The sequence below is a fragment of the Salarias fasciatus genome, chromosome 9 (genome assembly GCF_902148845.1).
Source record: "Salarias fasciatus chromosome 9, fSalaFa1.1, whole genome shotgun sequence".
NCBI classification, from domain to species: Eukaryota; Metazoa; Chordata; class Actinopteri; order Blenniiformes; family Blenniidae; genus Salarias; species Salarias fasciatus.
In genome coordinates, this window is record NC_043753.1 from 12,837,398 (window position 1) to 12,853,776 (window position 16,379).

Genomic DNA, 16,379 nt, shown 5'->3' on the forward strand with positions numbered 1-16,379 from the left:
TCTGGTGTCATAACAGGTCAACCGTGTTGCATGTGGCCTTGACGCCAGTTGTTTTAAAATTGGAGCCTGCTCATGCTCATGCTAGGAGAGCCGAGACCTGAAATACACAGGCTGGGCTTGTTTCTCTCAAGCTGACATGTTCCAGGAGTTTGATCGGTCTCTCCAAACATTGTCTGTGCCGTGTTATGGGGTCAGTTGCTTTTGAGACGAGGTGAATATGCGCTGCCAAAATATGCAGAGCATGACACTGTTAAGTCACCAGGTCATCACATGCTCGTACTATGTGAACAGTTTTAGTTTTGGATATCAAATGTCTTTCCCAAGCCCGCTCCAAGAGTCCGCGGGAGTTTCTGTCTCTTACGCTGTTCCATTTTCTCTCTCACACTTCCACTCCGGACAAGCCAAGAAAGACTTGTGCCTCTCATTACAGTCCTGTTCTTCTGCATGTTTTCTTGAGAGAACAGGATTAGGTAGATTGCATGACAGCCTCAGAGCAGTGGAGAGCCTGACTATCACACACCTAAATGTTATTTTTGGTTTGATTTTAAAGTCCATTTTCTCTAACAATAATGACCTGAGTTGACCCTCCTTGACCCAGAGCTGAATCTGGGTTGAACTAATCGAGGTGGCTTGCCTGTCACAGGTGTAAGAGCAAAGTCTATTTTTGTCTACCCAATTACATGACTACTTTTTTTTTAAAAATCGGGTTAGAGAGAAGGTATATTAGGTTTGCTATTTATAAACCTCTTACAACATATGCTACCATGTGTTACTCATACATGAATGGAGCGGAGCAGAAAACAGGCTGAAGCAGTTGTGCTTCGGGGAGGAATGCTTTTACGACATTTGCTCTTGACATTTTAAAAGTCGATGAATTGGGAGTAACTTTTTTTCTTTCTTTTTTTTTTCTTTTTTTTTTTTTTACTCGAGAATTTCACTGTAAAGTTTAGCTGCAGGTTATTTCCTACGGTCCGTGAAGGCATCACGTGTGGAGACATCCAGCCAGCGGCCTGGCGTCGGGGGGCGGGGGGCTGGGGGCGGGGCTCCCGGCTTTAATACGCTCAGCTCGCGCTCAACTGTCACTCCAATCGCCGCGTGCCTGTCCGCAACTCAGAGGGGTAAACACGGGGGGGGACCGAACTGAGCTCAACTAACTCAACCAAACGACTGGTAACTGCGGAGGAACTTTGACCTGCCGTTACAAACTTCTTCTTCTTCTTTTTGATTTTTGTATCTCATCTTCTTTTCTTTTTTTACTTTCTTTCTTTCTTTTATATTTCTGCACATTTTAGGGGACCGTGCAGCAGCCAACATGTCGCAGCAGGCAGTGAACGGGGTCCCGGCCCGGAGCAGGGTGCTCACCGTGGACAACATGAACCCCAACGTGAAGCGGGTGGAGTACGCGGTCCGGGGTCCGATAGTGCAGCGGGCGCTGCAGATAGAGAAGGAGCTGAAGGAGGTAAACAACACCTCGGAGCACGAGCGGGGAAAAGAGGACACAGCACCAATATAAATACACATAGAAAATTACATGAGCGCTGATGTGGCGCCTACAGCTGCCAAGGAATGTTGTAGTCACAGGGCGCTCCCTAAAATACAGGCAAAGCGATTGTTTTTACACGTAAAATGTTGTTTTAATCCATAAAATCATGAATTCTGAACGATTGAAAGCTCGAAACGGCTTCGAGTTCTTTTATTTTTCTAGAGGGTTATTGCCTCATCGTAAATGCTACAGTCTTACAAAGGCACGAGTTATTTCCAGTAACCAATAAGCAATAATTACTGAACTCACCAGGTCGAGGAACTGAAACCTGCAGCACTGGAGCCACGACTCTCATAAACTTGCATCTCATTACAACTTTGTTACACAGGTTTGAAGAAATATACTCTTGACTTCTGCATGGAGCCAAATGTGACATTTAAATTAGCCGTCAAAGGTTAGATGAGTTCAAATTTTAAAAGCTGTGAAATGTTACTGTAGCTTAAGAAGAATATAAGCATTAAAAATCTAAATGTTTTAAACCGTTATAAACGTTTTTTTTTTTTTGGTTTTTTTTTTTGGAGGTTAAATATGTTCAGTTTGGTGAAAAGCGGACAAGACTTGTAATCAGAAAAATGTGACACCCTTTGAAATTCACAGTACTTATCACAGTACCATCACATTTTTAAATAAAATACTTTCCCAAAAGCAACCACCAACAATATCTAACTTAATGTGAGAGATATACACCAGACGCTTATTCATTAAATATGAGCCCATTAGGAAAATAGTCTTTGTTCATTTAACCCATCTATTCGTATGTAACTACCCATGCCAGGGGGAATTAGGTGCCACAGTGCATTGCTGGGGCATTCAGACTTCGAAGCATTAGCCTACTTCTTTCACATCTCGGTCGCCATTGCAAATGTCATGCCTTGTCATAATTCTACGAATGTCATACGCATAAACCAGAAACATCAGTGTTGATTGCCTGTTTTTAGGTGATGTTGTTTGTCTGACATGCACCTATATTATGGGAGGTGAGTACATATTGGTGGTAATTCCCACCGACTGTGTGAATTTGAAGGTTAGAAATGTCATCTCTGACACAGTCCTGTCCAGGGAAGGTTTCTGCTCTTTTGGAGAGTACATGAATTGACAGACCACCCAGCTGTGTCAGGCCCCCACAGCTGGAGTTTCACTTCATCCAATAACAGCCCCTTTCTGGGAATTGTTTTGCTTCAGCTCTTGTCTTTCCATTCAATCACCTTTTCTTTTTCTTTTCATGAAAAAAACATTCCTCCCCCCTTTTTTTTCCCTGTAATAGATATGGTTGTCAGTGTGGTGATAAGTTGCTTACCTTGGAGACTTTTTGTGCTGAGTGGCTCAGAGAGGTGAGGCAGGACACAGAGAGCAAGAGAGTCAGCTGTTGGGAGTCCTTGCATGTATGGTGACCCAGCAGCACTGCTCATATTGCATTCAACAGACATAATATTGATCTACTGCCCACCTTTAGTGAGGGCAAGTAGTTTGAACAGAGTGTCTTTTCAAAAGCTGCAATGCAACCGTGGCTGCAGCAGCGTTCACTTCACGAGGCATTCAATGACCTGGAAGTTCTGTCTTTCTTCGAGTGCATTAGTCCCTCCTCTAGCCCTGGGGGGGGACTCGGGAGGCTGCAGGAACCAAAGGATGTGTATATTTTAGCGGGTCATTACATAAGATTGAGAGGGTACATTCTCTGTCCTCCTTTGTGTCTCTGAGTTTGCCCACCTCCCTCTTCCACACAACCGGGGGAGTTAAGCGAACTGAGCTGCAGCTGTGAGGCCCAGCAGCCTCTGAGGCCTTGCTCTACAGGGAGGTGCAAACATCACAGCCTCGGTTTTGATATTAATAGTCCACTTCCTGGTTTATCCACTTGTGTTTCTTCTTTTCTCGAAGGAAAACCAGTTGCACATATTGTTTTAGAGAAGTACCTGGGATTGTATTATGTTAGACAGACTGAATCCAAAGTTTAGTGCAGGCATTTGAATTGATACAATTTATTCAAATATTGCGCTGGAATGCATATTTACTGAGAAACATGAAATTCCCCCCTTCCTGCTGTCATGCACCTGTGAGTCGGAGCTAGTTTGTGGTCTTTTGAATGTGAAACATGAAATCCTTCAGTTTTCTGTAGTGTCAGGAGAGTTCATGCGGCCGCAGTTGTCCTCTCATCTGTGCTTGCGCTTCCTGTTAAATCTATGACTGGAACACTTTTAGTGACAGATCAGCAGATTTAACACTTACTGTGTGTATGTGTGTGAGCAGTAGAGTCGGCTTTGACCGCTGTAAATCTTCACCCGGACACTGTGCACTGTGCTCGGTGCAGGCTTGCTTTTACAGTCACTCTAAAGACGTAATTAAAAGGAGGACCAGGAAAGAATGTGCCCAGTATCTGTTGCTAGGTGCTTTAAATTCCTCTCCTCTTTTCCTTTTTGAGTGAATGAGGCTTTTTCTGAATCGGAATTTTGTTTGGAAGTTGTTTTGTGTTCCAAAAACATCACATGAGCAAATTAGCAGAGGACCAGTAACTGACATGCACCAGTTAGATCTTCTCTTTAGTCGTACCACTGAGTCTGTTATAGCGCAAGATGTGTGTTTGTGTGTGTGTGTGTGTGTGTGTGTGTGTGTGTGTGTGTGTGTGTGTTTAATCAGCGCCTGGTGCTGACTGAGCAGGAGAACCAACTGGCTCCTCTTTCGTCCGGAGAACAGCAGCCTCTTTGTTGATCCAGACCGGGGATTGAACGAGGAGGAAAAAGGAACCGTGCAGCATCCAGTTACTTAATTTCAGACGAGCTCACGAGTGAGTTGTAGAGGTTCGCAAAGCTCGGCGTCATTCAAGGACAAACATGAAAACTCAAAGGAGACGCTTGGCAAACAGCGAGGGCACATCATGTAGAAATCTTAAAATCATGTTGTTTTGTATTTGATTGTTGCACAATGCAACGTAACATTCTTATGTTTACCTTACATAACCTAATGGTATGTAGGATAAACTGGTGTCTCGCGCGTGGGAAGCTAAGACATTATCCTGAATGTAACTTCTTTGTATGAGAACTTAGATTTAAAAGGCATTTCTTTTTATAAAGCTATCTGCTTGGAAAGAAGTTCCATCACATCTGTATTCATCTGCAAACTCCTAAGGTGGTGTTTATCATAGGAAGTGGTTCAACTGCAGCAAAAGGCAAAGCAGAGTTTGTTTTATGGAAAACTGTAAAACCAGATCTGTTAGAATAGTTCTGTACATGCAGTCCTTGCGTGTGCAAACCACTCTTTCCAGCTCATTGTTACTGTTAATAAATTTCACTTATAATTAAGAAGCATCTGTTTAATCGTCAGATTGGTTGGAGTCTGCGAGCATTTCATAGACTTTGTGCCTGTGCTCCGCACAATGACAATAAAGTCAAATCTGATTGAGTTGAACTGCAGGCAGAAACTCAGGTGATGCAGTTTTAATGACCACAAATTCAAGAGGTATGAAAACTTTTAGAACTCTATAAATGCCACAGTTTTGGAAATGCGCATCACGTTTATGTTCTCTTGCATTTTATGATTCAAAAGTTAAATCACTCACTGAATTTCTGTATCCTTTATATTAAATGAACAATTGTCTGTTCCTCTGTCACTGAATATTACAAAGTGTGTTTTTCCCAGATTAAGTGAGTTTCTTTAAATCAAGCCATTGTTTTATTGTTTTTTTTAATTCTTCTTTGACTGACATCCAACACCTGTGTTAAATTATCCCCATAATAAAATACAATGGTATCGTCTGCAAAAAAACACATTTGAGCAGTTTGGATACAGAAAAAAATGTCACTGATGTATAAATTAAATAGTTCTGGTCCAAGGATCGACCCCTGAGGAACACCACTGATATTGCTTGCATTTTACATTATTGATCTAAACATACTGCTACAAATAGGCTCACAAAATAGTGATTTTTATCTATTGCAGAAATATTCATCTATTTCCTAAGGATTTTGACAATTGAGGAAGCAAAGATACTAGTCTGTAATTCGAAAATACATGTTTATCTCTATCTCGTCTCTGACAGTGGCATTACTTGGGCCGTTTTCATATTTTCAGGAAATGTTCCTATTGTGAATGATAAGTTGCTTATTTATGTGAATGGCTCACTGATTAATTCGTGTTTGTGATAAGAGACATATCCATATCCAAATGGTCAGTGGATGTTTTATTTGTGCAACCTTTGACAATATTCATTATTTCTTCTTTCTCTACTGTTGACTTTATTCATTATTATCATTGGTTTTTGCTGTTTTGGGTTTATTTTCTGCAAAACTCAGTCCGACATTTATGTAATTAATTACAGGATTTGTAATTAATTGATCTAATTAATCACATTTTCATCTTTTATCTGCTTTAGGTCCCCAAATAAGGAATTCAAATTACCGGGCATTACAGAGTTGTAGTGCATGACTCATCAAATGAATCCATTTAGAAGAGAAGATTTGAAATCCACATTTTTATTAATGATGAATGAAACCAAAGTCAGGGTATCTTATCCAAAATAAATTCTAAGCCCAATCAGGCCACTCAATGTAACACTTTCAGTATGTTTCATTATTGAAATTCAAAATAAGAAAAAGGTCAAGTACATCCCAGAAAACCAATTAAGACTGGTGCATCATTCAAAAATGCAATACAAATATAGATTTAAAAAAAAATTCAGAAATAAAATAGGGCTGAGTCTCAAATAGGCACAAACTCTAAACTCAAAATGAATACTAAAGCTAACTCAATACAGCAATTCAAAATGAACACTACAAGTATGCCATGCCTATAAATAAGGCAAGTCACAATTCAACTCACATTAAATTGCCACTGAAGTGTGCCATAAATACTCTTACATTTATTTTTACAACGCATTGATTTGCAGTGTAATTAATTAATCTAATTATCTCGTTAAAGTGACCGCCCTTGTTCTTAAGTTTACAGTTATTTTTTTTACAGATGTATTAATATGTCTGTGAGTGTGTTTACATCTTGATTCTACAATTTATCCCAGTTTTGTTGAAGGCCTCCAGAGCTTTTGGGATTCAACCCTGAATATTTTTTCTGAGACACGTTCTTTCGTGTTGGGTACAGTTCATTGCAGAGGCGATCCAGTGTCAGGACCCCGTGGGTCCTGTCCAATGGGTGGGTCTCCCATCCTCTAATGCGTCCATGTCGTTCCCTGCATGCGTAATCAGCCCCACCTGTTGTCTGAGTCTGCCTCACCTCATGTTTCAATCTTTCAATTACCTCGTCAACCTATGGTGTCTTGTCTCTGCCCTCTACCCAAGTCTACTTAAATCCTCACAACCAAACCCTCATGTTCATCTGCTTTTGGGTCCATCCTCCAGTCATGACATCAAGAGCATTTTTCTTTGTGGTCCATAAATGATATTTTAGGAGGAATAGTTACCTCTTTTCAAGAAAGGGGCTGTCCAAACCTGCTTTTCTTGTGATTCCACCTGTGGCTGTGACACTAAAATTTTTTGAATATGTAACTGTGCCGTCATGAATAGTATTAGCATAAAATATTGTGATATGTATATCATATCTTAAATTCAACATAATGCCATACTGTCAAATCAGTTTGACACTTTTCAGCTCAATTTAAAGGGTTCAACAGTTAGATAATATCAGGGGTGCAGATGGGGTTTTTGAATTGGGGGGGGGGCAAGCTGTCAGAAAATGATTTTTACTCAGTAAGTTATTTTTATGTAATTTGTGCTTTAACACTGAAGCAGTTACTTTTGGCCTATGGGCCAATGGTTTGCACTAAAAGTAACCAGCTTGAACAAGATTTGTGGAAAACAAAACCAATGAAAGCTATCAACAGCGAACAAAAAAAGAAAAAACACCAATATATCTCAATACGTATGTAGGAGGAAGGCAGGATGCATCAAAATAAGTATTTGGAAACACTCATAAGCACCTTTTGGCTCTATCTTGAGTTATTTGAAAAAGTTGGCAAAAAAGAAAATGCTGTCACCAGATTGATTGAAAAATTGTCTTTTAGCCATTTGATTAAAAATACTGCAATACCAGATTCAAACTAGATCCCCAATTGTGATCTCCGTGGGTACTTAGTTGTGTTTTTCCAGAGGAATCTGAAAATAACAGAGTTATATGATTTAATTACCTGAGATGAGGTGACAGGAAACGGGCTCAAGGGGGGAAGCTACCAGTCCCTCCTGAGGACTGAGTCCGTCTTACGGTGCATTCATTGGAAGTTAGAACCTGGACCACCCTGGCCATGAAACTATACAGAACACGGACGCTACAGGACCTGGTGTAATAAACTGGAGCGTGTGCAGCGTGTTGTGTTCAACAAACAGACACCAAACCAGAGTTTGCATGATCCGATTACGGTGGAAAGATGAAAAAGACAGACCTGCTCATGATGTGAAGACGTCAGAGAAAATGGTTTATTGCGAGGGGAGGAAAAGCAGGAGCTGTGAGCTCGTCTTGCGGTTACATCAGAGCGCTCGGTGCTTGCCTAACACTCCGACCACAAACAGAGAGACGTTTGTGAAGCAGCAGCGTCGTCTCCCCTCTCCCCGGGCCTGCACGCCGGCATCACGGGCCAGCAGCCTCTGTGCCAGGACCTTGTTCAGACAAAAGGGTGCTAATGAGAGAGGCAGGATGAAGGGTCCCTGTGAGATGAATGCAAGTGGCTCCGATTTGATTTTACATGCTTTTATTATCAGGTGGTTCTGGCTTGAATGGGTGCGTGTTGTATTCTCCTGCCACGAAGAGTCACTAACTGACTCAGAAAGAAGAGACTACCGAAAGGAAAAAGTCGCACTATTGACATGTTTATCTCCTCTGTACAAGCTGTAACTTGTATAATTGTACGCTGACTTGACACTGTGTTCGAACACTACTGTTTGTTTAACAGCAGCTTCCGTCACACGTCGCGAACGAATCGTGAGGAAACTTGACCCGAGATTAAAGAAATTGATTCTTATGTGTTTCTGTCCTTGTTGTTTCAGGGGGTCAAGAAGCCGTTCTCTGAAGTCATCAAGGCCAACATTGGTGACGCTCACGCCATGGGACAGAAGCCAATCACATTTCTCAGACAGGTCTGTCCGCTCTGTTCCGCCTCAGGTGATTTGGATGGTTTAGTGGGGCTTTTTTGCAAGCTGCTAGCACTCATTAACACAGTCAGGCAAATGAACACTGATCGGGCTGGAGTTTTCTTGCCGACGTCGCTGTGACAGTGCAAGAAAACCTCTGTGATCTGTCCATATCTGTTGGAGTTGACTGACATATACATGTAACTAGGCCTGGGCGATTATATGATCGTGATTGGTGATCGCGATTAATTTCCAGTCGATCACGGTGATCAGCTGTGAGCACATTTACTCGATCAGACATGGCAGAAATGTGCGTGACACAGTCGACTTTTTCCTGCTCAACTTCCGCCTGCAAGTTGTCTGAGAAGTAAACAGAGATGGAGCTGAACGTGGAGCAGCGAAGCAGATGAAGTCAGCCATGTATTGGCGTTATCCTCTGAAGATGAGGCTGCTGCTGACAGGACAGGCTGCTCCACCCGCACCGCTGCTAGCTCACCGCTGCTAGCACACCGATCCGCAAGGAATCTGGTTTTTTGAGTCCAGGAACTACTGGTGATACAGTTTAACCAACGATCGTTCAGTTCTTCTCTTTTACTGAAAATGACGGTGCATCGCATCATTGAACATGTGACCACGTCTTGCCGCTAACGCTCTGTTTCTAACAACATGCAGAGAGCCTGAAGCTGCTGCAGCGCCGGTCTTCTTCTGTGGTGTCTGTGTAAAATAAGGTTGAACATGCAAACAGCACACCTAGTGGCATGAAGTGCAATTGCAGTCATGGCGTCGCCTGTGGCTGTGGTCTGAATGAGGATCTCCCTGGGGTTACTCCAAATGTTTCAGAAACCAGAATATTTATCTTAACACGAATATTGACTGCACGTAAATGTAGCCAGTGCTGTCTTTTCAGGCCACTGCACCATACGAGCAACATTGTAAGAGGAGAAAAATGATTAATTTTGTCTATTTTTTTTATATTATTGTAGTTTTGCACCGTTATATTTTAAATCTAATCTGTCCAATCTAGATTATTTAAATTTTTTACATTTGATGCAAGCATTAATGATGGCAGCAGCATATTTAGCATCATAACTTGAAAATAATGTTTACATTCTAAAGCACCTTCATTATCCCCAGGAGGTTTCTTTAGTTTTTTAATCTTTTATAGCAACAAAAATCCTCAGGGCTGTAAACTGTCACACTTTAACTAACGATCGTTCAGTTCTTCTCTTTTACTGAAAAAACGGTGCATCGCAGGATTTTACTGTCTTGGTGCTAGATTTTTTTTCCCATTTACTGCACTGTTGAGTGAGATTGTTCTTATATTTTTCTATGTTTATATTATTTAATTTGCATTGCTATTTGCTTGGTTTGTTAATAAAATGTTAAACTATTCTATAGTTCTAGTTTTCAGTGCAGATGCTTTAAAACTGGTTTAAAAACAATATAGCATATCGTGATTTTAATCGAGATTGAATGATATGAAAAAAAAAATCGTGATCATTTTTTTTGCCATATCGCCCAGCCCTACATGTAACCATTTTAATGTATTTGTTTCTCTTTCTTTTTCTTTACATGCTTATCGAACTATGCCATCTTTATTAGTCTATTGTAAATATATGAAAGTGGCCAACAGTTAAAAGATGGTGTAAGATCGTCACTAAGTAGGTCAGCCTCTACAGATCATTATTAGGTCTTCATTATTTTCTGCATAAGAAAAGAAAAATATAATTCAGTCACTTTCCTAGCATACATGCATCCATACACAACAACAGTCAGGAGTTACTAGCAGCTAAAGGTATGAGTGCAACTTTTCTGATTGCTAAAACAGGTGTGTCATCATAGTTTAATGGCTTAAGTTCATTTAAAGGAGCTGGATTAGGAAAATTACAGCATAATAACCTTTAAACTATTACAACAACTCCAAATGTTTCCCTCTTTTAAATGTTGAAATGCATCTTATAAAATCCTGTCTGTCACAATGTTTCCCTTCAGCCGCTGCTCGAAATGCACAATTTCTGCAGCCTTCAACGTGCACGTTTTCACAAGTCCACCCTCGATTTTATTTTGCTGCTTTGTCAGCAAGAACAGAGCCAGAATTCGGTGCTGATGTCTCGGATCTATGTGTTGTCTTTATGTTTTCTACTATTTCTCAAACTTTGAGCCTCAAACAGCTGCTGCTTGGATTGAAATTTTAATTTAATAGTTGTTTTTTACACTTTGCTGTCTAATTCCGGCAATTGATCACTGGTTGGCCGGTTTTTGAGTGTGTGCCATCCGTTTGACCCCCCCTGATCTTAACAGTACTCATCACTTTGAAGATTAACAGTCACAGAAACAACACACAGCCGCCATTTAAACATTTAGTAATCCAATGTCCTATTCTGGCACATACTTGCACTTTGCTCCATATTCTGTTAAAGTTTTTTTATATCACCTGCAGCTTCTTTCATTCCTGTTGTAAAGTTTGATAAAATGAGTCCGGAATGCGTCGTTTTATTATAATCGGCATCTTTTCATGCAGGCCTCTTTATGTCTGCGAGTCTGTTGCATGTGCATAACTTTACTGGTAGTTTAGTTTGTTTGATTTTATTCTCATTTTGAGTTTTCACTTGACTGTCAACACGTCATGATGCAGGTTAGTGTTGGACGCCTGGGTAATTCTCCTTATCGTCCCACAGGTCTTGGCTCTGTGCGCTTACCCTGAACTCCTGGAAGACAACAAATTCCCAGAAGATGCCAAGAACAGAGCTCGGCGCATTCTCGGTGCCTGTGGAGGCCACAGCATAGGTCAGCCAACTCCCCGCTCTCTCCACCAACCACATCTACACCCCCGCGCATACGTCACCAGCCCCCACCTCTATTTGTCGACTCAATTAATAATTAATTTGAGTGGTCGGCGTGTCTACGCTCTGTGGTCGTGGAGCATCAGCTAATCAATGCAACGCATGTCGCCTGATTCAAAGTTCACTGTGATGCATTCAAGGGGCCTATAGCGCCAGCCAGGGAATCGAGTGTATCCGCCAGGACGTGTCGCAATACATAGAGAGGAGAGACGGCGGCATCCCCTCCAACCCTGACAACATCTACCTCTCCACCGGGGCCAGCGATGCCATTGTAGTGAGTGTCTCGCCTCTTATCTCCCCTCCAGCAACTCGCTGGCACGATTACACTTCTGTAAGCTGGTGATGGGTTGCTTTGAGATTAACCCGGACAGGTGACATATTTGGAGGAATCAGTCATCATGCGTTAATTATCTACTCAGCTGTCCTTTCTTTACCTAACTTCACTCCACCTGCAGACCTTTGTCACTCTTACATAACCGAGTAAATCTAATGAGTGAACATGCAACTTTATATGGAATTGGAATCATGCCTCGTCTTTCTAGAAGCATAACGGTGGTGATCGTGTCTTTTCACACTTTGACATTTTGAATGTGATCTCAAAAACACCCAAAGATGTAACAGTTTGTCCTCAGTGTTTGTATTTTTCGATCATGGCCCTCCACTGCTCGTCCTCCTCAGACTATGCTGAAGCTGCTGGTGTGCGGTGAAGGCCGCGACCGGACAGGAGTGATGATCTCCATCCCTCAGTACCCTCTGTACTCGGCCGCCCTGGCCGACCTGGGCGCGATCCAGATCAGTTATTACCTGGACGAGGACAAGTGTTGGAGTCTGGACATCGCAGAGCTCAAGAGGGCTCTGAACGCTGCGAGGGAGCACTGCAACCCCCGCGTCCTGTGCATCATCAACCCTGGAAACCCCACCGGTATGTCTCACGTCGGGAGCTTTCGGCTGACGTTTGCAGTCAAACATTCTGAAGTGGAATTTTCTGAAGAGTTAGCACATCATCAGAAAGTTCACGATTGAATTAATTCCCCCTTTTCTCCTACATTTGTCCTCATGGCTCCGCTCTGTGTGTCCTGTGTGATAGGTCAGGTCCAAAGCAGGCAGTGCATTGAAGATGTGATCCGATTTGCTAAAGAAGAGCATCTGTTTCTCATGGCTGATGAAGTAATTCACAGATTTACACCACTCAAGAGTTTCTCACTTTCAGCTTGATCTGTCTTTGAAAACAAATAAAAAAAAAAAAAGAAAAAAAATGATAGAGGTCAAAGATTTATGGTACATGAAGCACTATCTGATGAACAATCACCGTCCGCCTGCAGAGACCTGGTCAGTCCATCACTCCGTCACAGATTAAAGCTGATTAGTTACCATTTAACTTGATGTACGTGCAATCTCCATGACAGGAAGTCATGATCAGGAATCAGATCAAACAGAGCGAAACACTGAAAGTCCGTATCGTCCCCACAATAAACAAGGGCTGACAAAGCACGAATAATATCTCTCAGTCAGATGTAGTCAGTCTTCATGTGAAACAATAACATTTATCTTTTGCTTATGGCTAAATTACAAATTCCATCTTCCAGTCAGCTCAGAAATCGTTTTCATGATTGTAAAATATCCTAAATTTGTACATTTATAGATGGTAAATATAGTACATTTGTACTTCCTGGAACTGAATCCATAAAATTTTCAATTCCAGGAAAAAAAAGAAAAGTTTGTGCTGAAAGTTGTGTTCTATAGTGTGTGTTTGTAATAATGCAATAACGACATATTTCTCCACCGCAGGTCTACCAGGATAACGTGTATGCAGAGGGCTGCAAGTTTCACTCATTTAAGAAGGTGTTGTTTGAGATGGGACCAGAATATTCCAGCACAGTGGAAATGGCCTCTTTCCACTCCACCTCCAAGTGCTACATGGGAGAGTGAGTTACTGAACGAAGACACACACCAAGCCTCGCAACAACAATGCAAAAATATTCTTCTCAGATGTTTTACTGAGAAGCTGGGAGCAGTTCTAGGTCACCTGAGTTACATAAAGGGTTTTTCTGGATCAACGCATGAGTGTTAGTTGATCTCAAGCATAATATTAATGCCTCGCAGGCCAGAGGCGTGTCTCCATGTTTCTTCAGACTCCAGCAAAGTAAATTTGCTTTTGCCTGGTCAGGTGTGGCTTCCGCGGAGGCTACATGGAGGTGATCAACATGGACCCCGAGGTCAAGGCCCAACTTACGAAGCTGGTGTCGGTGCGCCTGTGCCCGCCCGTGCCCGGACAGGCTCTCCTGGACCTGGTGGTGAACCCCCCGCAGCCCGACGAGCCCTCCTACACGTCCTTCATGAAGGTTCTGAAACACTGACAGCTCAGTAGCTAGTACAGTCTCTGTCAAGGCTTTGAGTGTATGCAAACAGAAATTCCTTCTGCAAACACAGGTAAACACCCAACCATATAATCCCGGTACACAAAGCCTGCATTGAGTGTAATAAAGTCGTCACGCGGCGCCCAGCCAGTACCCAATAATCAGCTTTTGTGTTGTTTAAGGTTGTAAACACTGCTTTGGGTCTCTCCACTGCAGTTTCACATTTTGTTAAGTGTTGAAGAGCAGGAAACGAGTTTGACCTTTGTCGAGAAGATCACACAACAGAAGGGCAGTTGGTTTTCGGTGGCCTCCAACCATCCGAATCACCAACAGGTGGAAGCATTGTGTGGTAGAGGAAGCCATTAGGTAGGGGTCATTACTGAGTAATGTCTGTACAATTTGCATGTTTTCTTAAGAAAGATGCAAAATAATCAGCTTGCAATGAGAACTATATAGGTAAATACACCACAACCTATCCTGTTGTAGTACTGCAGCAGACTAAAAAGAGGTCATTCTAACATATGTGGTCAATGTTTGCTATAAATGGGATATGACAAAGGCAGTTATTAAATAAGGTATCTAAATCTAAATACCCCATATATAAAGTGATGCATGTCTGTTAACCAGAAGAAGCCTCCAGAAACACAGTGAAAGTGTTAAATATGAAGATTATTTCACTTTTTTGGTGCACAAAATATGTTCTGCTCTGCAAAGTAAACGAAGGTTCTCATAATCCTCACTGAAGCATGAGTATAGATATTAATGGAACAGAAGCACAGGCGTCAAACTGCATTCCTCGAGGGAAACTTGCTTCCTGCATGTTTTACATCTTTTTCTTTGGTAAACCTCGCTCTTGTGTTGATGTCGCCTTCAAGCTTGAGAAAAAGCCCAGTAACGAGCTCTCATTGCAATCAGCTGTGTTTTAAGTGGAAGAGACATAAAACATGCAGGATGTCGGCCCTGGATTGAAGTTTTACATCCCTGGAAAACTTTGGAGTACAGATTTAAACTGTTTTACTTGAGTGAAAGTGAGAAGTGCAGATTCAGAAATGTAGAAATGAATTCTCAACATTATTTATCATTAAAAATATCAAATTGGATATGCCAGTATAAAAAAAAACAACTTTTAACTTGTTTCATTATGAGTGAGAAACTAAACAGATGGTTGGATTTTATATCAACAGCTGTAAATTAGATTTAAAAGATTTATTTATATAAAGGAAACCAGCAAGTCTTGATTGATGGTGGGTTTTATGCCATTATCGGCCACAAGGGGGCGGCCAGTGGTGATTTTATTCCAGAGATTCAAACCACAAAATCAGTGTTTATTTAATGTGGATGATTTCCTCAAATGTATTGTTGATTGTACAAAATGTGGAGGAAGTTAATTTTTTTTTTTTTTTTAAACAACAGTTATATATATAAGTATTTTGAGGCCCTGTTTATGAACCGTTTTCCTTTATCAGTATTATCCTGAAAGTCTGTAGATATTCAGGTAGTTTTGGGACACTCTTGAAGATTTGTGGTGTCTTTTCTGTTGTTCCCAGGAGCGGACGGCGGTGTTATCGGCTCTGGCAGAGAAGGCTCGGCTAACGGAGCAGACCTTCAACACAGTCCCCGGAATCACCTGCAACCCGGTGCAGGGCGCCATGTACACCTTCCCCCGCATCACCATACCTCAGAAAGCCATCGACAAAGCCAAGGTCTGCCCGCTCACACACACTCCAGCTCCTCACTGTGTGGGCAGCACATGTCTGCAATAATGTGTGTGTGTTTGTGTGTGTGCAGGGGCTGGGGCAGGTCCCTGATATGTACTACTGTATGAGGCTGCTGGAGGAGGAGGGGATCTGCCTGGTGCCCGGCAGCGGCTTCGGCCAGCGGGAGGGAACATTTCACTTCAGGTCGGTGAATTTTCAAGCCTTTGTAAATCTGACCGCTCAGAATATTCACTTTGTCTTTCCATCAATTCTTCTCGCACAGGATGACTATTTTGCCCCCGACGGAGAAGCTGAAGGTGGTGCTACAAAAGATCAGCAACTTCCACTTGAGGTTTACGAAGGAGTTTTCTTAGAAAGGGTCTCGTGCCTCTGGACTGCATCTCAAGACGAACCACTTCCCTCAGTGCCAGTATCTTTTATGTGCCTTCAGGTGAACGACGCTGCAGCAGCGGTCATTCACTACTTTATAAATGGCCTGTTTTTACACAAGAGAGATTCTCCTTGTTCAGGTAGTAAAAACCAAGTAGAACCTGCGCATGCAACATGCATGTGAAGCACTTTCATGTATTACCAGCTTGTCAAGTTCAGAAAGGTCCTATCCTGTTAATTGTACGTGATTATCTATGGATATCTGACACATTCTTGCGTCAGAAAAGACTTTAAAAATCCAAGACGTTTATTGCCAAATAGAACGAATTTAATGATATTAGGTGATTACCTTGTTGGCGGTTAGAAGATGCACTATGTTAGTACCGGCTACAAAGTGGCAGAATGGAGCCATTTCTTTTACTAATTGTTCATAAATGTAATTAAAATCTTTTTTTCTGAATTGTCCTCATATCTCATGTGTTTAG

The 16,379-nt window shown here is 41.8% G+C and overlaps 1 protein-coding gene across 1 annotated transcript; it reads left to right on the forward strand.

Annotated features, from left to right (window-relative positions):
- Window positions 1-1,082: 1,082 nt before the first annotated feature.
- si:ch211-217a12.1 (alanine aminotransferase 2-like) lies at window positions 1,083-16,354 on the forward strand. The gene is made up of 12 exons (XM_030099637.1): window positions 1,083-1,170; window positions 1,293-1,459; window positions 8,524-8,613; window positions 11,286-11,394; window positions 11,591-11,724; window positions 12,129-12,372; window positions 12,538-12,617; window positions 13,239-13,375; window positions 13,618-13,792; window positions 15,355-15,510; window positions 15,596-15,708; window positions 15,788-16,354. Exons 2-12 carry the CDS (start codon window positions 1,313-1,315, stop codon window positions 15,876-15,878), a joined length of 1,476 nt encoding a protein of 491 aa, XP_029955497.1. The 5' UTR covers window positions 1,083-1,170; window positions 1,293-1,312; the 3' UTR covers window positions 15,879-16,354.
- Window positions 16,355-16,379: the final 25 nt, after the last annotated feature.

Coding starts and splice junctions, on each gene's coding strand:
- si:ch211-217a12.1 (XM_030099637.1), top strand. CDS start 1,313: ATGTCGCAGCAGGCAGTGAACGGGGTCCCGGCCCGGAGCAGGGTGCTC. Junction 12,373..12,537: donor CAACCCTGGAAACCCCACCG/GTATGTCTCACG, acceptor CCTGTGTGATAG/GTCAGGTCCAAAGCAGGCAG. Junction 12,618..13,238: donor TGTTTCTCATGGCTGATGAA/GTAATTCACAGA, acceptor TCTCCACCGCAG/GTCTACCAGGATAACGTGTA.